Here is a 23662-nt window from a genome sequence, read left to right on the forward strand (position 1 = left end):
ACCTTAAGTGTGTCCAGCACGCCTCGGCTCTTAAAAGTCTGATACAGCCTTTTCCGGAGCTCCTCTTGGGACAGTGTCTCCCTTTCAACCGATGCCATCCTGCCCTACGACACCGAAACAAAAAGGGGCATTACTGACTCGCAGCGAGACGCCGAGCGCTCTCGCCGCGCCCCCTCGGCCCGCTCGGGCTTTCCCGGGCAGCCTCCCGCTACCCACGGGAGGGCGCCGGGGCCGGGAGCGTGGCCGGGCACGGCCGAGCAGGGCAGGGCCGCTCGGGGCTACGGGCGCGGCGCGGCGGCCGCTGAGGCGTCACGGTGGCGCCGGATGGGGCGGGCGCAGCGCGGCGCTTCCGGGGCCGCGGGCGGATGGGGCGCGGCGCAGGGTAGGCGGTGGGCCCGGGCGGGACCCTGCGGGCCGGGGCCCTTCTCCCTTTCTCCCTGCCCGCCTCCCTCTCCCCCTGTGCCGCGGGCCCCCTGGCAGCTCCGCGGAGTCCGGGCCTTCCCCCCGGGGGGCGGCGGGACGGGTCGGCCTTTCCGGGCAGCTCTGGAGGGCCTGGGGATGGAGCCGTGGGATTGTCCCAGGGAGGAGGCGCCGCCGCCGGCCGCCCTTCCCCTTCTGCTGCCTGTGAGCAGGGCCCGGGGAGAGGCAGGCGAGGAGGCTCCTCGGAGGCGGGTGCTGCGCGTTAGGGGCTGGGATCGCTGTGTCCGGGGGCTACCGGGGGTAAATCATCGGTGAGCAGGGCAGGAGTCGGTTTTAGGTACCTGGGTTCCAGGTCTACTTCCCAAGGATATTCTCCGGCTCCCCCAGAATCTGACAGCTTGGGAGGGAACAGAGGCATCTGGCCCAACCTGCTCAAACAGGGTCATCCTGGAGCACAGGGCGCAGAATTGTGTCCAGACTGTTCTGGAATAACTCCAGGCTTTCTGGACAGGCTGTTCCGGTGCTCAGTCACACGCACAGCAATAAGTTGTTCCTCGTGTCCAGTTGGAACTTCTCGGGCATCAGTTCCTGCCCGTTGTTTCTCATCCTGGTGGGTGGCTGCACCAAGAAGAGCTCGGCTCCATTCTCCTGATGAGCATACCTAAATGTTTATCTCTCTTTAGCCTCTGGTAAATATGGATGGGAGCACATTGGCTGATTTTTAGGTGCTCTTCTACTTAGATTAAGAGTTTGTATATAGAGCCATCAGTATTTTTATCTTTTCTTGTAGAGAGCATTGCTTTGAAGAATGTCTGGAAGTTTCTACTTCGTGATAGTTGGTCATCATGATAATCCCATATTTGAAATGGAATTTCTGCCTCCTGGAAAAGTAGAGTCAAAGGTGTGTTTTTTTCCCCCTATGACACTCCTGTGATTCTTTTATAATTCTACAGTGTATTAGAAGCATGACCAGCATTGTTGTTAAAAGAAATAGGTACTGTTTTCTGGGGTTTATTGAACAGAAATTTTGTCACAGGGAGTAGAACTCTGGATTTCCCAAGTCTCTTAAAAATATCTTTGCCAGATTATACTAGTTTTTCACAAAACACAGCTTCCTTATATATTCCCTGCTGTATGTTATAGAATATATATATATATCTTAGTTTTGCTTTGGTAATTTCTCTTAGTGTACAGAGGTTTTATAGTAGCTGTTCATTGTTTAATGCCACTTACTTTTAAGACATTTATATACAATAATAAGGTAAAGAAACATAAATTTGAAAGCTCTAGCCAGTCTTTTATTCTTTATGCTATAAAATACCTAATTTTTTCATCATCTTCGTTAATCATATTTGCTTTTAAGTAAGGAAAGCTAAAAACTTATATTGATAAATCAAGACTTTGAAAATGTGATAAATGTAATACTACTCAATAAGTATTGTTTCCAGTGGGAAAAGAACAAATGTATCTGTAAGTGGCTTTACATCAAAGAAAAAATAGATTTCAGAATAAAAGTGCATGTATCTGAGAGTGTATGCAAAAATGGAAATATGTGATGTCACTGATTGGAACTGCATGGAATCATCTGTATTTTGAACTAATGTCTCATAAAAGATCATAAATAAGGCTACTCGGACTAGACTTTGTGTGAGGATGTGTAAAAGCTGATTGTAGGGAAAACCTGAGAGGTGAGAGTGGCAGTAACAGCATCCTGTTACTATGAGAAACAGTACAAAACTACTTATTCTTCCAGTCTGATAAAAGCTTCCAGTGTGGTTTTGTCCTGTATCTCTTCTTGGCAGATGTTCTCTGGTGTTCTAGATTGCATACAGAGTACACAGGCCAAACACTGTGATCTCATGTTTATTATAGGAAGAGATGCAGTTTACATCTGCAGGCACATATTTAATACTAGTGGCAGAAAAAAGGAAGACCCCAAAACCAATAAAACAATCCTGGTTTTAGGCAAACAACATGAGAAAAACAGAATCTTTAGGTGATTTTATTAGCATACCTGTCCTCTGTATTTATGCTTTCTGGATCTGTCCCCCAGCCTTTACACATTGTAACCTATGCGTCAGTTTCTGCCAAATTTGACTGAAATGTTAGAGTCCAGAAAATGCTACATTTATATATGCTATATAAATATCACAAAAACAGATGTCTGGAAAGAAGAGAAAAAGACCATATGAGGGCCTATATTGTGGAATAAGTTAGCAGTGGGAGTTTGCCCACCAGTAAACAAAAGAATTCATGCTTGAGTTTGTTCCTGTGACATAATACAGGCTTTACTGATTTTGTTGCTCTCAGGACTGGTTTTGTGATGATCTTTTTATTATGACCTTTTTTCTCCCTTGAAACCAAATATCATGAAAACATATGCTAGTTTCATTTAATTACAGGATGGCACATGTAACAGAAAAGCAGGGCAAATGTAACATTATGTAACTTGAACATTGGATCTGTAGCAACTGGAGCAAATGATTGTTTGTATTTCATTCCTTTCACTGAATCACTGATCTGCTGTGTTCTGGAAATGCACCAGGATGATCATCGCCATCTCAACCAGTTCATTGCCCATGCTGCTCTCGACCTCGTAGATGAGAACATGTGGCTTTCTAACAACATGTACTTGAAGACTGTGGATAAGTTTAATGAATGGTTTGTTTCTGCTTTTGTCACAGCTGGACATATCCTTCCCTATTCTCTTTCCTTATATTTATGTAAGAAAACCCTTTCCCCAGAAAGAGGTAATTTATATAAAGTGAGTTTGGATCAGATTTCTCTGGCTACTCGCTATTATTGTTAGAGTCATCAGCTACAGGAAGAACTATAGTGGGAGGCACAGCAGCTGGGAACAGTTGGAAAAGCGGATTTTTACCTTTGTAGGAGCCAAAATAGCATAATGAAATGTGGTACATGGAGTAAAGAGGTATGAGAGGCTCTGAGCAAGCTTGTATGATCTCTGTTCCCACCCCTTTGACCGTGCTGGAGAGGGGAAGTGGCAGTGACCATGCCTGGTGTCAGTCACTCCAGGGGTGGAAATGCAGTGCTGAGGCTTGATACTATGTACAGGTAGTCCTGGAACTGTTTGTTGAGAAACATTTGTTACATATAGCAAGAAACATTGAATGACATTTTAACTTTAGGGGTACATGGCTGAGGTGCAGGGAGATGCACCTCAGATCCATGAAATTTCTGAATTACATTGAGAAATTCTGAATTATATTTCAGAATTAAATTGAAATTGAATTACAAAGAAACCTTGCATAGAGAGGTGATTATTTTCAAATAGGGGGATGTTAAAATATAAAGGTAAGGCTTTCCAAATTTCATAGCTTCCATTACTTTTTTAAATGCTTCCTCCTATGAGTCACTGCTATTTCATGTACAGCTAAACATTTTAGGTATATGTTGAATTACGTGTAAATGCTTATCTCAGGATAATGTCTCTTTTCTTTGTAAAAGTTTTATTCTCCTTATTTACTGTACATATGAGATTTATAATGCTTCATGATGTAAGGCAAGAAGATGGAATCAAGAACTTCTTTACTGATGTATATGAGTTGTATATAAAGGTAAGAAATCATTTTTTATGGTCTTGCTGCACTACTTTTAAGCATGTTATGCTGCTTGCGCTCAGGCACAGCTGTATTAGCACTTTTTCTCTTGGGGGCCTGTATAAGCACCTGTGCAATCCACATCAGCCAGAGCTGGTAATGTGACACAAAGGCTCTATTTTCCATTAAACAGAATAGGTTTTTTAAAATTTTATAAACTGTGCTCTTTTAGACTTCTTCACTTTAGTCCAGTGATTTTTTGTAGAATAGATTAGAATGGTTTGGGTAGGAAGGGACCTTAAAAACCATCTACAACTTCCTTGCCATGGGCAGGGACACCTTCTACTAGACCAGATTGGTCAAAGCCCAATCCAACCTGACCTTGAACAACTCCAGGGGTGAGGAATCAACAGCTTCTCTGGGCAACAGAGAACTTGTGGGGCAACTTCTTGTGATGCATTTTGTGGTAGTATGGTATCATTAATGATGATAATGAAAGGACTCTTCTACAGAGCCTGGTAGCTTTGCTCTCAGAATACATAGCCCTTGTTCCCAAATCCTGGTGGTACTTCCACTGTACAGGGTCATGGCAAACAGTCATGGGAAGCATCACCATCTCAGCCTCCCACAGGCACTCAAATGATCCTGATTTCCACCAATGTGATGGGTTTTGTTCTGAGGAGCTGGTGCTATGGGATGGCTCTGCACATGTATGGAGAGAATGCAAGGGCCTGGAAAGCAAGGACTGTCTGGGAGGTCTGTGCTGTTAGTGACACTAAATAGGCTGAAAGCTAGCAGTAGATATCACCTGAAGTGACATTTTCCAGGGCTGGGCATTGTGCTTACTGATGGGTTTTTCCTTCTTTTCCCAGTTTGCAATGAATCCATTTTATGAACTCAATACTCCTATTCGATCCACTGCCTTTGAAAGGAAAGTCCAGTTCCTTGGGAAGAAACATCTTTTAAGCTGAATAAATAAATCAGTCTCCTGAGTGAGTGCTTTTTCCCTGCTTTCATGATTGTTTGAACTGTACTTCGTCTGGTTAGTCCCCTGCATGTTTTATACTCATCTTCTGAAGACTGACTAATTGGATGCTGAAGCAGCTTTTTCTTTTGCTGATATAGATAAAAACAGCCAGGCTTCTCTGGTTAAAAAAAAAGGTGTATCTCAAGAAGTTTCCTTTTATGTGATATGAAAATAAAGTTTTAAACTGTCAGAGGCTGCAGAGGTACAAAAGAAGAAACTGAGACATTATGCGTTAGTGCATAGGCCAAGTGTAAGCCTCTGACACAGGGTGGGAGGAAATCAGACCTAAATGCAAAAGATGTCACCAGTCACCTGGTTTAATATGAGCAAAAGGGAACTCTTGACTGTTTGGCCTAAGTGCATAATTTTATAATAAACTTTGCTAGTTGTATTCCTTCAGTAGAGAGCTTGCTCTGAAGACTAACCAGACTAAGATTACACTCTGTGGTAGTAAATCAAGCCTCTATTTATTGATGTGTAATTGTTTGTATATAAAGTGCTCAATAAAAAATGGAAAATCAGAAAAGCTGTCTCCAGTACATGAAGAAATTTTGAGAAAACCCCTAGAGTTTAAAAGTTTCTAATTTCAAATTTTCCATGTATTTAGTGCAATACACATTTAGCTGCAGTATTGCATCAATGAATGAGATAGACTAGAAGAGCCAGATCTGCCCTGACATTAACTCTAATTCACACATGAAAAAAACCCAAACTAAATTTACATGTTTAAGCCCATGTTTTTCCCATTATTTCTTCAACTGCTGAAACTTTCTTTTTCTAAATAAATTTAGAGGACAATCTTTGCACCATGAAACTATATTTCTTGAGGTTTCAGAAAGGCATTATTTGACCTGTCTGGCTCCTGTTCCATTGTAAAATGTTTTAGGAACCATTTTGCAAAACTTAACATCATTCCAAACCAGTAATTTTTAAATAGATCATTTGGCATTTTTGTACCTAACACTTTGCTTGGGTTTACAATGTTAAGTATTCTGTTTCTTTTTGCAGCAAATCTGTATAAGCTATCTTGTAGTTTTTTTTTTTTTCAAAAAAGTCTGATAAGTAATTTCCAAAGGAAGTGGCATGCTATTCTAAGAAACATTTTGCATAGTCTGTATAATTAAGGGGTCCACATCTATATGTGCTGTAAGTGTATAGTCAGTCATCATTTCTGCACTTACTGCTATGTTGTCACTGTAAAATGTTCCATGAGAAAAAAGAACATATTTACCTTAAATAAAACGTGAAATGTTGTAGTATGGATGCTTGTTGAGTATACTTGAAGTGATTTAGAAGAAAACTAGATAACCACAGTATCAGTACCTGGTCGGGTGGCCAGTGAAGATGGGAATACCTGTCTTTGCAATGTTTTTGCATATAAACTGCATTGTACAGCACTTTGATAATGTCATGTAATTTTATATAAATCAAATTTTTTTCTGTATACATGGAAATAACAAACACACTTGAGGTAAAGCATTCTTGATCATGAGATAAGGGGCCACTGAGCTGCAGTTATTTTCTGCCTCTGCCCCTGTAGCATGACATCTGGATTCACTAGGAAATACTAAATAATCATATACTTAGCAGGAAGAAAAGGCTTGGCAAATATGAAGGATTACCACTTTTAGAAGCTATATATTTTTATAATTGCATTTGCTGCTGCAGTAGGACATTAAGAAAAATGAAAGTATTTTCTTTCTTGCCTGATTTCTGAAGGCAGTTAGCCAAATGGTGCCTGTTCTTATGCCTCCCCTACATCTTTCCCTCTTTCCTCTGAATATAGGAATTGTAGATGGGAAATGCAGACTCAGGTCCACCTAGGCTTTATAAAAACAGACTGTTACTGGCACAGGAATGGAAGAATTATGTCCTAACACATCACCTTTGTCCTAGAGTTTGTCGTTCAGGGGCATTGTCTTGTGACAGAACCCTGAAGGCCTTGGTGAGGTAGCTCCAAGTTCTCTGGACGTGGAGAAACACTTGGTTCTGCTTTAGTTTGTGACTCTTCTCAGTCAGCTGAAAGACCACTAGCTGAAGTGATGGGTGAAAGTTATCTTGTGGTCTGCTAAAGTCACAAATCTGCTCTAGGCCTGAAGGCTGCAGTTCCAGCATGCTTCAGTGAACAGTTTCTCAGTGAAAAGACACCTCCTTTGCAAGGATTACGTTCCTACCCTCTCAGGGGCTTAAGAGTAAGAATTCAAAATAAAGTCTGTTGCAGTACAAGAAAACATAGATAATCTGCATTATGCAATAAAGGCAATAAAAAGTTTATGAGTTAAAGGGATTAGAATTACCCTAAGTCATTCAAAAAACAAGCATAAGGAGATGAGAACCATTAGCACAAGCTAACATGAATCAACTTTAGTAAATCCAGTCTGGAAATGCAATTCAGACTCCACTTTCTACAAGGTTCTATTACTGTTTAGGTAACCTGTCAGGTGACTTAATTTCAGATCCATTTGAGGTATGGAGAAGCTGTTAAAGCAGCTTATGTAAGCATTGATACAGTTTGTTGTGACAGGAGCTGTCAGCTGTCCCAGGTAGCGTCTTCTGCCCCTTCCCATTCTGCTCTCCAACAAGCACAGCTTCCAGCAGTCCCACCAACCCACAACAGTTCTTTTTCCTCATTTTAAAGGACACTGGAACTTTGCATACATGTTACACAGTATGCTCTGTCAATCTACAGAGCTCCATATACTGCTAACAGGACCCTGTAATATTTGAGGTGTGTTAGCTCTTGAAACAAATCAGTGAATTGAAACATAAGCCACAAATGCCTACCTTACATCCATATGGAATGCAACCTAGCTTTTACAAAGTACAGAAATTAATGTTTATTATTAAGCATTATGATTATATACCTGTCACCTATAAGTGCTTGTCAAAAGATTTTTGATTCTGTAGACACTAAGTAGTTTCCCTCTGAGACCAATTCCTGGCCTAATTCCTATACTGTCTTATTTACTAAGCATGTCCACGCCTGTTTATCTTCACTGGCCACTTTTGTGATGAGTGTGCAGTTGTGATACAGCAGCTCCCAGGGCATGAGTAATACACTTCTATGGGATTATGTTTTAACTTGATTAAACCTACTTCTGAGATGGAGGCTTGGTAACCATGATGTGAAATGGAAGGGGGACAGATGGGAAAACACAGATGCTTGCACAGAAGAAAGATGACAGTGCTTCTCATCCTTCATTTTTCCCTTTTAGCAATCTTACTTGAATGGTACCTATAGTACTCTAGTCACAATAGCTTCAGCTCCTGTTTAGTTTCAACCTTAATCTCTGCTAAAATGAATGTTAAAGGAAGCTTTAACTAGTAAGGTAGTGGTTTTACAACAATTTCATGTCGTTAGCTTCGTAGCCCCGTAACACAAGCAATCTTAATTTCTAAAGCTTTTTGCTCTCTCATCCTAAGATTAAGAGGGATTTAGCTAAGATTTTCTTTACAGATCTTTTTATTCATTGACTAGAAATTAAACATAAGTGGCAGTTCAACCTATATTTAACTGCTCAGGGATTGAACTTTAAAACACAGTTCTGTTGGTGTAGATGCAGGACTGCAATGATGAATCAGACTTAGGAATGCACAAAAGATAAAAAGAAGGAAGTTTGAAGCAGGAGTAGCAGATCTGCAGACTAAAGTTGTCCTGGACAGGTCAAGCAAGAATAAATACATTCAGAAAAGTGTACTAAGAGCAACAAGAAGGGTTTGTTTTTGCAAGCTTTACTTCCAAATAATTACACCTGGTACAGATTGATCAGATACTTTTAAGATAAAGTGCTTGCTGGTAATGTACTCTTCAAGAAATGCTTTTCCATTGAAACAAAAAAGTTTCTGTACAGAAAGCAGTTGTTTAATGAATAACATGGCCTGTCCTGCAGCATCAGACTTCCTCGCTCAGACCACATGCACATGTGTGCCTGTTAGCAGTCAATGAGAGATGGAAGCAATTGCTAGTGCACTAGCAATTCTCCTATTGCAAGGACAGTGGTTACTCTGAGAGTCAATAACCATTTCTCATACAAGTATTCTACCACTTAAACTGCAGCTGAAAGCCTCAAAAACACCTGTAGTTTTGTCTGCCTGACAGCAAAAAACTGTCCAACAAATACAGAATTTGCTCTGGTTCATAATTATGAAATGAATTCAGTAATATAAAAGACATTATCTCTTAAAGGTACAAGTCCATATCCTAAAATAGCAATTTTAATAATGATCAAATTCAGCTCAAACACTATCTATAGTTATATAACTGTATTAGGGCTGAAAGCTGTCAAATCTACTGTAAGTCAAGATCTTCCTGAGTTCTCTACGTATTGTCATTCCTTAATATCACAGTGCAGATATTACAGGTAAACACATTCATAGCTCAGGTTAACAGAAACAAGAAGTTTGGAACTTCTAAGGCTGTACACAACTTTTCCTAAAAAATTGTCACAATGTGGATCCTTTCAAGTGCTATTAAAGCTGACTGAATAAAGCATTTCGTTTTCAAAAAACAGTTATTTTTCAGTTACTCAGATTTTTCACCTTATTGATCAGAAACATGCCAGAATGGACTTAAGGCAAGGACACACATTAATTTAAAAAATGATCAGTATTTTGCATTAAACTACCAGAAAAATTAGTGCAGCATTAGAATAGTATATGGGAGAAAATGGACATTAAATACGTAGGAAATTTACCTCCTACTTACAAACCTACACAAATTACAGCAACATTAGGCAATTAGAAGACCTGGACGTAATTTATATTAACTTATAATAACCACATTAGAGATGAAGTACCACTCACAGCAAAAGGAATGTAGTGAGACTGAAGTTTAATATCTAGCATTGTTAAGAAACTGACACCTAATGAAACAGAAGTGGAATGCCGATTTCATAAAAATATACACATATAAAAGTATCTTTGTGCCTGAATTCCAGAACAGCTTCTCCAAAGTAGTGCTTCTAGAACTTTCAAGTTTTAATTATATTCAAAGTATTTATCATTTGAATAAAGTTGGCAAATTATATTCTTATATTATTTTTCCTTGATGTCTTCATAAACAGAAAGCATCACTAATTCAACAACGGGTCACTCATGAATGGAGATTTTTCTTTTTCTCCCCCATGAAAGCAGCAGTATATTACGATTTTAATATTAGAGTGAAACCCATTTGTTATCCTATCTACTACACCTTCCCCATTCTTTTACAGAGCAAGCTAGTCAACAGTAATTTGGCAAAAAGAAATTTAAGTCAACAACAAGATGAGCTGGGCTTCGGTTTCCGATGAAGGTTTACTGTATCTGTTTGAATAAAGTGATCTGATCTATCTTCAGAGGCTAGAACTCTTCTAACAGCTTCTTCAAAGGCTGCTGCAACGTTAGTGGCATCTTTTGCACTGGTTTCAAAATAGGGATGGTTGCCATTATTCCTGCACCAGTCTTGGGCTTCTTCTGTAGATACTTGCCTTTCATCAATATCAACTTTGTTACCCAGTATCACAAATGGAAAATTTTCAGGCTCCTTCACATCTGCATAATAAATGAATTCTTTCTTCCAGTTGCTTAAGTTTTGGAAGCTTTGAGAGTCATCCACACTGAAGGTTAGCAGGCAACAGTCAGAACCTCTATAGAAAGGAGTCCGCAAGCTCCTAAAGCGTTCCTGACCTGCTGTGTCCCATATCTGCATGGTAACAAAATGTCCATCCACTTCCAACTCTTTATTTAAGAATTCCACACCTATTGTATGAAACAGCTGCGCATCAAACTTGTTGGTGACGTATCTGTTCATGAGGGAACTCTTCCCAACTCCACCATCTCCTAGCAGTATTACTTTAAGGAGCGATGATTTTGTTGCCATTTTGTTATGGGAAAAGATCCTCCTGTTTTCCTAGACCTGTAAAGATTAAGGAAATCATTAAAAAGCAAAATAGTTCTGAGCACCAAATTTTGCACATGTAAATATATCTAGAATGTGTTTTAAATTCCACCAACATCAAGTTTCATGTACAAAAACAGGACTCCACTAAACAGTTGAACTGCAGATACTCTCCAGTAAGAGTATCCACTCAAGAATATTAAATTAAAGAGGTGTCTGTTCCACAGACTGCAGTCTGCATCTAAGCAATATGCTGCATAAATTACTGGTTTGTCACTTAGAACTATTTAAAACCCCCAAATCCTTCAAAGCACTCCCCCTTTGTACTGAAGGGGTATCACATCACATTCAACAAGTGCTATAATTAATTTATGTTCACTGGAAAAGGTTCATGGAAAAAAGCAGAGTGAGAGAATTTTATAGAGCACGTGCCTTGAACTAGTCAATTCAGTGCTGTATTTTATTACCAAAGTTACTTTTTAAACCAAAGCATTAGGAACACAGTTATCTATGGAACTAATGCAAATGCTGCCATTTTATTTAAATAAACATTCAATAGTTTATAGTTTACTCCTTGCAGAACAGCATTGCAGCAGAATACTATTAAAACTATCAAAAAAGAAAATTTGCTGTTACTACTTCAATGACACTCAAAATGCCACATACTGAGCCCAAGCCTACAATGACAGTTCAGTTAGGAGGTGTCAACTTCCCATAGTAAAACTGTCAAAAATTCTGGAAGTGCTAGTGAATAGTCTGGCTGCCAGCATTGGGATGGCAAATTAGTGACACCAAAGAAGGCTTGTTAAACTTAAAAAGAAATAATAATTTAAAAAATCCTTTAGCACTAAAGTAGTTTGCTTATTAGTGCTTTGTACCCAACCTTTGCACTTACAACTGTAGTGTCAACTGATACTGTAAAATGGTGTTTTAATTGCTTGGGGCTAAAGTTTCATTTTATCAAGCCCAAACTGAGTTTCTGCATGAGAACTGTTTTCCTAAACCTACCTGATAGTCTGGGCTTCAGCCCTAACAGGCTTCTCTGAAAATAGCATCTATTTAAAATGGAAATGGGTCATAAGTTGCCTAGTCCCTCTCTTTCTTTGAAGGAAGGAATGTGGTCTTGCTAGTTGTAATTAGCATTACTGGCATATACATCACCCACAGTGTGGCTGTAGAATTAGAACCTGATACAAGCTGGTGTGAGAGTCATATGACTCTGTGCTGCCTTACAACCAAGGCCTACAGTAGGAGCAAGAAATTTCAGGAATTTTTTTTTTATCAGTGACTTTCCATCTTTGAATATTTACTTGCTACAAAAAATACAGTACAATCTACAGTAAGGTAAAAGGAGTAGTTTGGAGCCTCAACACAAAAAAAAGTCAAAATACAAGGAACTGACTGCTTCCATTAAAATTTTTTTCAGAGCAAGTGATTTAATTCATTCATACTGCATAGTTAAAAACAATGTTTATAAAACCTTAATTCTGTACAGGTTTGTATGATAATAAAACTTCTTAGAAGCTACAATACGATAGTTCATTTACCCTTCAGAGAGCCACAGGATAATGGCTAGGGCTCAGGTTATGAACACATACATTTTAGTGCATTTTAGTGAAAAACCTCATTAGAGTCACTGGACTGCTTATGTAAGAGTTGCAGTTAAGAGATGCTTAACTCTTAACTTTGAAAAAGGTCTAGTGTATTTATTTAGGCCTCCAGTTTCTACATCAATAGATAGGAGCTGCTTCTTAATAAATAATGCTTTCATGGGAAGAGAGGGTACTGAATGTTCTCCTGCTTGTCCCTACCAGTGTAGGGAACAAGTTATAATTTATTTTTCCAGTCCTGCAGAAATCGGAAGTTCTGCGAATGACACAACGTGCATAAATAACTGGCTTAAGTAGCTCTGGCTGGTACTAAGCACTCACTTCTTTAGCAGCTGCTTTTTTATCAGTGGCAGTTATTATCATGAGATTGTCCACAAAGCCACATTTTAAACAAAATATACATAAGAAAGGTGTTAACAGCATCTATTACTGTGTGCATCTAGAAACTGGAAAATTAATTTGCACAATTTCAACTATGTGGGCCATTCCAGTGAGATCTAAGAGACTGATGACCATAAATTAGTTTTACTGGGCAGACAATTACAGACCAACCACAAACTATTAAAAGTGGACCAAACTGGTCCTTTCACACAAAATCTATAGAAAGAGTCTTCCATGATGCTGCAGACAATGTTGCTTTTCAGAACATTCAGTGTCCACAGCTGCCATGCTAGGCTAGAATTAAGTTTCTGTAAAGTTTTTAATCCAAAGTAATGGAATATACATTCAGTTATTTAAATAGATGCTGATAAGCTGTCTCTGAAGCATCAAAGAAGCATGTTTGAAATTATTAATAAGTATTTTTGTTTGAGAGCAGCTAAAACTTTATACAAGTATAGTTTTATTATTGTATAAGGGACTCATCTGCAGCCACAACTGATAATGTTATTTAGAGTATCTGCTGAATCAGAGTTGTATTTTTCAGAACAATAAACTGCTGCATTTATTTTCTGATTGTGCATCTTTAAATAACTTAAGATTTTTAAAGAACTCAATTTTTGTAATTGTTTTTCCTAAAGTTATGAAGCCTTGACACTCCAAAAAATAATACAATGATAAAATACTTAAAACACTACAAGAATTAAAAGTGTATAATAGGAAAAATACAATATCTGTATAATGTGCATTTTGACAGTGGTTTTGGAAAGGGTGGTTAACATGCAATATGATGTTTTTAAAATTTACTACATCAATTTTTCAGTTTAAATCATCATTCATCATCTGAAAGCAAAACATAAGCTTAACTCCTAATGTGCATGTGATTGTTTTACCTAGCATCAGGAATCACAAGACAGTACAGAATTACATGTAACTGTTTGCTATTGTTATTTCTTAGTGAGCTACACAATTAGTTAATGTAAAAGTAATCTCAACCAAGTAGACCCTGTAAGGCCCTGTAACAAGAATAATTTTCCTCATGTTCTTCAATAATTTCAATATTCAAAGCAAGTCAGAGCAAATAAAAGGCAGCCCCGCTCTGGTTCATTTTGATAACCATTTCTGAATTGCTTCCCCTAATTTAAAAGGATTACAGTGCTTAAATCACTGACTTCAATATTCCTGTTAAAAGCAGGGAACATTTTCTACTAAATGTAATTTATGACATGATCATATACCATAACACAAAAAGTAAATTAATTGTTGCCTTTCAGGATGTCCCTTTTAAACAGTAAAATGAATTGCAAGTCAAATATTTCCACTATCAGTCCAAATATTTGCTGTCACAACGAAAGACAAACAGCTAAGCAACCTCAGAAAAAGCAGTTTGCATTACAAAATCCAGTTCTGCAAAGGTTAATGAAATACCACTGCCTTGTCCAGTCTATTCATCTAGATTGTGTTACTTCCATATGTCAGCTTAATATCTGTCTTTATTTTGAGTACAAATACCTCTCTTAGGTATTGTACTGAGGCAGCACTCAAAGAAAAGCAGGATTCTTGGTCTAGAAAACTATAATAGTAACACGTGAACTCAAGTCTAAGAATTTGTCCTTTTTTACTATAAAAATAATTTCATAGATTAAGGAAGACCCACTCACACCAGGGTACTGAAGGCTGAAGACAAATGCTGAACTCAAGTTCTATGGAAAAGCAGTGCTAGCCAACACAGTAACTGCATTGCCTCTAGAATGTCAGCAAGCAAACCCCATGTAAACTATTAAGCAAACCAAGGCAATTGGACCTATTTAGTTTATTTTTCCTATGCTGATACCAGCCACTGCAGCACACCATTAAAAACTCAAAAAAACACACATAGCAACTGAAATCTCACCTCCACTCCCCATTTTTAATAGGGCACCAAAACCTGGATCTATTGTAATACCACCACTGAACTGCCTTAGCATTTTGAAGAAACAGATGTAAGGGAGACTTCTAATTTCCAGACAATTGCTTCTCCACTTGTATTTACTTTATAACATGGAAACAGGCAAGAAAATTTGTTTCAGTTATCACTGTCATTTAGTGGTCAGTGGTGAACTACCTGCTATACAAAACCAAGACTAAACCTAAAGGTTTTCTTGAGGATATGTAGTACACTGTCCTTTAACCAAAGCTGTTAAATGTAAAATAGACTCAAGTTTGTTCCCATCATGTAAGTAATCATGTTTACTTATATTACATATTTACTTGCAACCTAATGTGCCATCAGCCAAAAAGGGGCCATGTTTGACTTAAGAAAAAGACACTAAAGTTATGGACAAGCAGAATTAGCAGTTCTATGAGCATAACACTGACCAGGTTTCACAACTTCCTATCCTCAAATTTACATGTATAAGCACATCCATTTCAGTTTTGAAGCTTATTCACAATTTTATTTACTAAGCCACCATATTTTGTTAAGCCACTGGTATCAGAAGTTTAAAAAGGCACAACACTGCAAGTATTTTGACTGAAAAACACTTGCCTTTCAATAGAAATGTAAACTCCCTCCCTCATTAGTAGTTGGGTTTTTTCACAGAAACAAAGCATTTGACAATAATTGCCAGGCTAGCATAGAAAACGTAGTTTGTTAGTTAAAGCAGCCCATCAAAGAATGACATTAATTGCTTCTCTGTGAAAGGTCTGAAAAGAAGTCTCAAGAACTACAAGAGTTGCAGCAGAAAGGGCAGAATCCAAAACTACATTGTTTTCAACACTTACTGTTTGTGGAGGATTTACATTTCTCAGCCCTCAATCACTACAGTGGTAAAACTTGTTGCCTATAGCAGATCTGCAAGTTTCCAAAAATCTGAAAAGAAAGGACAGAATCATGTTTTCTCACTTTTCTCCCCTTAGTCAATCCTTGTTCTTATATTTGGGAGGTAGTGGTTTATACCTTGGTCAATTAAGTGGCAGAAGAATACTTTTTTAGTGCATAAGAGGCCACAAACACATTTGAACCTTGGAAGACTTTCTCAAGTCAAAGGAAAACAACCAGATATGAAGCCAAGAGGCTACAGGCTTTGTACTTTTGAATGTGCTACAAGCAGAGACATTAGTCAGCCTCCAACCTGACCCTCCCTTCCATGGGGCATTGACGTAAGAGCTGTGGATCAGGAACACCCCTTTGCTGACAGTCACTTGTCAGCTGCCTCAGAGCCAGCCCTACCAAAGTCCTAATCTCCTCTCAAGTCTTCCTTCCTGTATCTGTGATTTCACCACTGCACTATGAAGATAACCTGCCAGCAAATTATTAAACATCTATCCAAAAGAAAACACAGACTATTTGAAATTGCCTCTAGTTGTAAGCAGCCTTCATCTAACACCAGAATATCACTAGAACTTATTTGTAATTTTTTATATGAACCCAATCCAAAATGAACTGTCATTCAGCTGTTGCCACTCATTTAGATACCAAAAAAGTTTTATTTGAGGCTTCCTTTTTAAGATTTTGACTCCTTTGAAGCTCAGTATTCTAGTTCAAACAGTTGCCTGGCATGACCCAGGACTATGAAAGACCCAGTGGCCAAGGGAAGGAATCCTGAAGTTCACATAACCCTTGGATCATTAAATCATTTCAGCACCTACTGCCAGAATCTCTTCATTTTTTCTAACTTCTAGTTAGACACAAAGAAGTTAGACTTTGTGTGTAACATCTAGTTAGACACAAAGTCAATTAGCAAAATTTGTCAGGAGAAATACCTACATTTATATCTCTGCCAGTTTAATCTTGCATAAGCCTAACCTTCACCTCCAACCTCATTCCCCAAGTTCAAGTAAAATGAGCAAACTCATTTATTCCAATTTAATCAGAGTTGACATTTCTCAGCAGTTCACAGTTAAACATCTTCCAGCTTACATATTCTATTACTTTCAGCCAACTTCAAAACACCCTTCAGTGCTGCTGCTCCTGGTCCAACACTGCTAACAATGCCTGAGCTATTTGACATTCGCCTTGCAACCTACTTCTCTATTACTGCTTCCACTCTTTCAATAACTTATCCAGCAATTATTTCTGCCCAAATGTGCTCATCTTTCTCCCTTGCATTAGTTTCCCTTTTCCTTCAGGGAATCTTAGTAATAGCAGCCTCTATTAGTTCAAGGCTACCTTGTACATTCATATTCTTCCCAGTGTAACCCTTGTGACAAAAGCCCATCCCTAAGGCATTAAGTGGGTTACACTGTACCAGGCCAACACACTTGTCTGCTCTGCTCAGAAGGAAAACATAAACAAAACACAAGGGAGAACCAACACTATTAAAAAAAAAATAAACAACAAACACTAAGGACTTCTTACAAGCCTTTATCCATTGTGAAACATTTATGTAAAATTCCAAACCTAAGGAGCTGGAAGATCTGGTTCCCATAATTTATTACCAAATTGACACAAAATAAAACAAAGCTTGAAATCTAAATATCTTATTTGACCCTCTGCAATTCCTTTTTTACACATATTTTCAATTTAAGGAAACTGATAGCATTTGAGCACTCAAAAGTAAAACAAGGAAACGAGAACGGCTAGAGCAGGTGTTTTGGTTTGTTGGGGGTTTTTTTGTTTATTTTGGTTTTTTTTAATACCCACTGTCTCTTTCTAACTTTATGGAAAAGGCTTTACTAAATTAAGACAGCAAAGACAGCTTCACACAAACTGAATGAAGACAGAGAAAAGTAACTGTTCATTATAAATTTAATGTTGGTATGGAACACAGATAGAGCTGTATCATCCTTTGATTAGGTTTCTCTGAAAATAAAAGTGCTAAGAAAAAAATGGTTTGGATTTATTCTGGGTAGGTGTGCTCTCCCTCCAGTCTGCCATTACAGCTTGTTACCTTCAAAGCTACTAAAAGTAATGGAAAAACACTTTGAAAAAAACCCCCGTCACAAATAGCCACCCTTGCTCTAAAAAAAGCTAGCACTGACAACTTCAGTGTTGCACAACACGTTAAAAGTAAAGACAAATAAAACCCACATGCTTATTTAGTGTAGCTGTAAATTATTATAGACAAAAAGGAAAACACGTAGGGATGGGAGGCTGCACGACGGCTATCTGCAGACAAGCATTTCAATTCCTGAACAAAACATAGCCAAGAAGTTCCCTACTTAACTTCCCACTTAACTTTTATTAACTTCCCACGCAAGTTAATAAAACTGAAATGCTCTCCATGTATCTAGTTAAACGTAACTTTGCTATAAAGGCACTAATGGAGGTTTTTAAAACTATTTTTCTTGCACTATCCTGTTATCCACTAAATTGTTTTGAACAAGTTACCTGTAACACGGACTGACTTACACCGAGGGCAGCCCATTAACCACGCAGACGTAGGCGATTCCCAGCCCTGGCCCATCCCTATCCCTGCCCACACCTGATCCCGCAGAGCCACCTGCCGCCACCGGGAACTCCCCCGGCCCTGCCAAGCGGCTGAGCCGAGCCACTGCTTCGAAAAAGGAGAACTGAAACCCAAGGGCGCGCTGGGCAGGCGGCCCCTCTCCACACAGAGCCCACTGGGTTGGAAAAGACCTCTGAGATCACCGAGACCAACCTAGGGCCGAACACCTCCCTGTGAAGCAGCTCACGGCACTGAGTGCCACGTCCAGCCTTTCCTTAAACACCTCCAGGGACGGTGACTCCATCACCTCCCTGGGCTGCCCGCTCCAAGCCCCCAGCAACGAGAAAAAGGAGATAAAAGGAGCTTCAATACTTCTTCTGTTCCCAATCTGAACCGTGTTGAGGACACAGGTACGAAAACGAGTTTCAGCCTGACAGAGCAGCGATGTCTCTCAGACGGGAGGAAGCGCTTCGGGGTCGGTGACCGGCCACAGGCCAGCTGGAGCCGCTTCCCAAAGGAGCCGCCGCCTGCCCCGGAGTCACGGGATCCCGGATCACGCCACATTCCCCGCCACCCGCACCGGCTCTGGGGAGCGCCCGGGGCCCCCTCCCACCGCGGGCCCGGCCGGGGCTGCCTTCCCGCTCCCGCCAGGGAACACCGGGGAGCGCTCCTGGGATCAGCGGCGGGGGAGCGAGCGGGGAACGCGCCAACAAGGGAAAGGAAAAGAAAGCAACCTGACTCGGCTCCAGGACGCGGGAAGGGAACTGCCACCGCTCCCGGGCGCGCTGGGGAGGCCGATCCCTGCCCGTGGGAAGGGAATTGCCGCCGCTCCTTCCACCGGTCCCGGTCCCGGGCTGCGCCACCGCCACCGGGGGCTGCGGAAGAAACGAACATGGCGGACAGGCCGGGGGCGGGACCTGGACCACGTGAGCACGGCCCCGCCCACCCGGCAAGGCCACGCCCACCCGACAGGGCCCCGCCCACTCAGCAAGGCCACGCCCCGACGGGAACGGAGGGAGTCGCTCAGGCTGGAGCTGCGGGATGGTGCGGGAATGGGGACAGCGGGAACAGCGGGAACAGCGGGAACAACGGGAACAACGGGAACAACGGGACAGCCCGCAGCGGGAAAGACTGCCCACAGCCAAACCAGGGCCGGAAAGGCCATCGAGGGCCATCTCCCATCGATCATTACCGTGAGCCGTCTGAGAGCGTTCCCCTGGAAATGATAACACTTTTACTTGCTCTAGAATGCCCTGCAGTATTAAGCCCTGCACTTTATAAAACTTTTGCCGGTCAGATTTATTTATTAAAGACAGTAGTCCCACCGTGCTCCACACTAAGGACCCCAGGTGTGCAAACACAATTGTAACGCAGCTTAGAAACATTGAAGGTGTCAGTGAAGGAATTCATCGAAATGCAAAGCATGCTACTTTAAAAAAGTAGCCAGGCACTTTTTTTTCCTGAAGTAATTCAGAATAACTCCAACTTGACTGTTAAAACAAGATCACAGGGAGAAAAGCTAAAGGAGACAGTGATAAGAGTCTTTTCTGCGCTCTTAGAACCTCCTCACGAGGGCAAAGTATAATTAATATGAAAAAACCAAAAAAAATTTAAGAGGTTCCCACACCATCAGGAGGAATAGGTGATGACAGGCATAAGTGCACCCATTTGCTCAAGCAGTCATCACATGCTTCTGATCATAAGGCATATGCAACCAGACTGGAATTGCCACTTGTAGAGTTGTCTTGTTTTGGATCAGACAGCAACACAGCCCAAGAAATGGAAAACAAGATCTCAGTATCATCAAAAGGAGATGTCTCCTACTGACAGAACAGGATTATTAAAAGGCAGGCCATGCTAGAGGCAAATCTGATGATACCAGACCCACTTTTATCTAACAAAGCTGGACTTCAAAAAATTTGAAGTGCTTTTTTTCCTGGAATCTGCTTTCATCCAATTCTAGAATAAAAGACAAGCAAGTGCTGGAGGAGTAGGAAGGTGGACTTTAAATTATGGTAATTCTAAGGTATATAAGCTCTGATCAGTTATAAATCATTATTTTATGATTTATACAGAAGAAAAAGCTGCATTTAGAAATGGAGGAAATAATTACTCTATTTTAATATCTTTTGGGGAGAAGCTACCATGTTTTTGTTTTGAAACAACACTGGATTTTGTTTTGAAGTACATTGGATACATGTGAGGAAATTTAGAATTGCAGGATAGTTTGGCTTGGAAGTGACCTTTAAATGTCATCTGGTCCAATCACCCTGCAATGAGCAGGGACGTGTTCAGCTAGATCAGATTGCTCAGAGCCCTGCCACTATCAATTTGGGTAACCTGTTACAAGATTTCATCACCCTTGCTGTAAAAAAAATGAATTCCTAGCCTGAATATAGTCAGTCTGTCCAGTCTGGATCTATGCTCCTTTCTCATCCTACTGGAACAGGCCCTGCTAAAAAGTCTGTCCCCATCTTTCACATAAGCCCCTTTTTAGGTCCTGGAAGGATTCGATGAGGTCTTCACAGTCTTCTCTTCTCCAGGCTGAACCACCCTAGCTGTCTCATCCTTTCCCCATAGAAGAGGTGCTCCATTCCTCTGATCATCTTGGTGGCCTCCTCTGGACCTGCTCCAACAGGTCCATGTCCTTCCTGTGCTGGAGACCCCAGAGCTGGATGCAGGACTGCAGGTGAAATCTCATGAACACAAAGTAGAGAAGCAGAATCACTTCCCTCAACCTGCTGCTCATGCTGCTTTTGATTCTTTTTGGGCTGCAAGTTCACACTGCCAGCTCATGTCCAGCCTCTGATCCACCAGCACCCCCAAGTCCTTCTCCTCAGGGCTGTTGTCAATCCATCCAACTCTCAGCCTGCATTGACATCAGGGGCTGCCCTGACCCCTGTACAGCCTCTTGTACTTGGCCTCACTGACCCTCATGATGATCCACTTTAACCCAGCTCTTCAGCTTGTCCAGATAGCTCATTTTTTCAAGTTCTATTTAGAAACAAAATTCTTGAACTTCTCAAATAGGGTGTATTTTTATTTCTTTTACATGGGAATATATAAGAAAATAGAAAAGAACCATGGTGTAACCATGGCTGCTATGCTCATGATTTTATAGGCACAATGGAGCATTGTAGGGTTACTCTCATGGTTAATACACATGCATGAGCCCTTGAGGATCAGGAACTGAAGGCCCTTTTCCTTGTGTCCACTCTGTTACATACCATGTATGGAACAAACCCAACAGTTGCTACAGAACAACACAAATTGTAGAACAAGTAATCCTCTGATAGGATTATGGTCACATGAAGCACACCTGCCAGTCCTGAGGTCAGACAGAAGAACATGCCCAGTTGGGATGCATTTTGAAACAAGTGCACCAAAATCACTCCTGTTTAAATTCTGCAGACAGGCAGGGTCCCTATGGAGGCTGCTGTGGGGCTGATCCTGTCTGACCATCCAATGGGGGGGAGCAGGGCTGGGGCAGTGCTGGTGGGGGCAGCTGCTTCAGAATCCCACTGCCAGCAAGAGCCCCATTTTGGCTCAGGCAGTGTATGAGCCTGGTGGCTCCATGCCTGCACCCCACCTTGTGCACCAATCTCTGTCCAACAGCACGTCCCCAGACTTGCCCAGTTCCCACTGGAGTTTTGGCAGATCATTGTCACCAGACCTGCCTTGCTCTTGTTTGGGTGACCCTTAGAACTGAAGCCACTGTCCCTGCATGCCTTGTCACCCACCATCCTCCCCAGTGCAGCAACCCAGCCTTGCTGCTCCCTAACATGCACCTTCATCTAAAAGCTGACTTTGCACTTCAGGGATTTTGTTCAGAGGTGTATTCATGTTGATATGCCTTGTCAGAGAGAACAGCACAAAAAACATCCAAGGCAAATAAAGGGCAAGGTTTTGTGAGTAGGAGGAAGTTCTGTATCAGCAAAGCTCTCTTATAATAAGAGCTTGTGAATAATACTTTTTACTATCTGAAACTGGCAAGGAGACTATGTCCCATCCTGGCAAGTGATGACATGGCCTCAGTAAAACATTACTTTGTCACTTCTTGGCTGAATTACAACAGTACAAACTAAGGGGATATGAAGTCATTTATGGCTCTCTTAATACCAGAATGCAGCAAGCTAGCTCCCAAGCAATCCAAGAAATTATCAAAGTGCTCTTGTTTCTTTCTTTATCTTCCAGGCAGGCAGTGAATTGGACCATTACACCCCGAAGATTCCCTGAAGGACTGTAATATTTGCTCCTTAACCACAGCCTGTTACCAGGCTACTAACTTTCCTTCTTGGCACAAAAAAAAGAGCTGTTTTTTGTTTAAAGAGCTGCAGTTCTTTGCTTTAATAGCAAATGTAGATAGCACAGCATTCAGAAAGAAATACATTTTAAATGAAAAATAAACAGCAAAAAATTATTTTTGGCTTTGAAAAGAAGAAAGAGTTATAAACAACAAATGGCAGCTGAGTACTAAAAAGTGCACAGTAAGACAGATATGACAGAGATAGAAAAGGCACTCAACAGAACATATGGAAGTGGATCTGGCAGGGGATCTCCAGGAACTAGAAGGAGTTTTGTTACTGGTGTTAAGGGACTAGCGATAACTACAATTATTAGAGCACTTCAGATATAGAACAGTGTATTTGTTTTTACACTGAAAATTGTGTGAAATTAATTTTTAATTCAGCTCTCATCTTCTGAAGATATCTATCACAAGTTCTGCAGCTACAGGCTGCTTCATCTTTGAGAGCAATTTATGTTTAAGACTTTATTGCTGCTGTTAAATCACAGGATTCAAGGAGCTGAATTTACAGCATTTCTGGAAAACCCCATGGAGACAAATACAGACTTTAGCCTTGTTCAGTATATATTTGTCCTATGTTTGTGGGGATCACCTCTCCAGACACATTCCTTGTAGGAGTTGCAGCACAGACATGTTAAACATCATACCCAAATTAATGGTCTGTGCTTAAAAAAGTTCCGAGATCTTTTTCTCACCCAGAATCAACTGAAAAAAAGAGACTTCAACAATATAAAAGAGTCACATTTTTCAAAGCTTTTCTTTTGTTTCTGGACTCTACTTCCTGTACTCCAGTGATCTACACCCTCCTGCTGCTGTACACACTATGTAGTTGCAAGCTGGCTTTTTGAAGACATTTTGAGACAAACATATAATATAGCATATAATCTTAGCCAGCCAAATATTTTAAGCCTGCACAGTTACGGGCAGTTCAAAAGAAAATTATGTTACATGTTATGTCACAAATGTAGTCAGTGTTACAGATACAAATTTTACCCTTGAAATATATTCTGTCAGACAGACCCTCCATGCCTTGTAATATTTCCCTTTGCCAAGATAAAACTTGGATGAGCTGTACGTTACTGGAATGGCTTCAAAACCAACTGCAGGCAGAAATTAT

General features: G+C 40.5%; 3 protein-coding genes across 8 annotated transcripts in view; 1 reads left to right on the top strand and 2 right to left on the bottom strand.

Moving 5' to 3' along the window:
- The window catches only part of OFD1 (OFD1 centriole and centriolar satellite protein), a 31255-nt gene extending 30921 nt beyond the window's left edge, over positions 1 to 334 (bottom strand). The window contains exons 1-2 of one of the 2 annotated variants that reach the window (XM_071430500.1): positions 217 to 334; positions 3 to 104 (exon numbers count right to left, since the gene is read on the bottom strand). In XM_071430500.1, the coding sequence (XP_071286601.1) occupies positions 3 to 98 (96 nt within the window). In that variant the 5' untranslated portion in view covers positions 99 to 104; positions 217 to 334. Of the gene's footprint in view, positions 1 to 2 lie in introns of both variants that reach the window. The other variant, XM_071430501.1, reaches the window with a different exon arrangement.
- Positions 293 to 6268, top strand: TRAPPC2 (trafficking protein particle complex subunit 2). Of its 4 annotated transcripts, none has more exons than XM_071430525.1 (5): positions 293 to 382; positions 1211 to 1321; positions 2966 to 3108; positions 3911 to 3998; positions 4853 to 6268. In XM_071430525.1, exons 2-5 carry the CDS (start codon positions 1229 to 1231, stop codon positions 4949 to 4951), a joined length of 423 nt encoding a protein of 140 aa, XP_071286626.1. In that variant the 5' UTR covers positions 293 to 382; positions 1211 to 1228; the 3' UTR covers positions 4952 to 6268. The 4 variants fall into 4 exon arrangements, with proteins under 4 accessions (XP_071286626.1, XP_071286629.1, XP_071286628.1 ...); XM_071430528.1 differs by lacking the exon at positions 293 to 382 and adding an exon at positions 389 to 731; XM_071430527.1 differs by lacking the exon at positions 293 to 382 and adding an exon at positions 389 to 624.
- A 2455-nt stretch (positions 6269 to 8723) lies between these two features.
- Positions 8724 to 19165, bottom strand: RAB9A (RAB9A, member RAS oncogene family). Of its 2 annotated transcripts, XM_071430522.1 has the most exons (3): positions 18974 to 19165; positions 15634 to 15721; positions 8724 to 10900 (listed from the first exon to the last, which is right to left on the bottom strand). In XM_071430522.1, exon 3 carries the CDS (start codon positions 10862 to 10864, stop codon positions 10259 to 10261), a length of 606 nt encoding a protein of 201 aa, XP_071286623.1. In that variant the 5' UTR covers positions 10865 to 10900; positions 15634 to 15721; positions 18974 to 19165; the 3' UTR covers positions 8724 to 10258. The 2 variants fall into 2 exon arrangements, with proteins under 2 accessions (XP_071286623.1, XP_071286624.1); XM_071430523.1 differs by lacking the exon at positions 15634 to 15721.
- Between the last annotated feature and the right edge of the window lie 4497 nt (positions 19166 to 23662).

The sequence above is a fragment of the Agelaius tricolor genome, unplaced genomic scaffold (genome assembly GCF_023055355.1).
Source record: "Agelaius tricolor isolate 1412-34295 unplaced genomic scaffold, bAgeTri1.0.p SCAF_7, whole genome shotgun sequence".
Lineage (NCBI taxonomy): Eukaryota > Metazoa > Chordata > Aves > Passeriformes > Icteridae > Agelaius > Agelaius tricolor.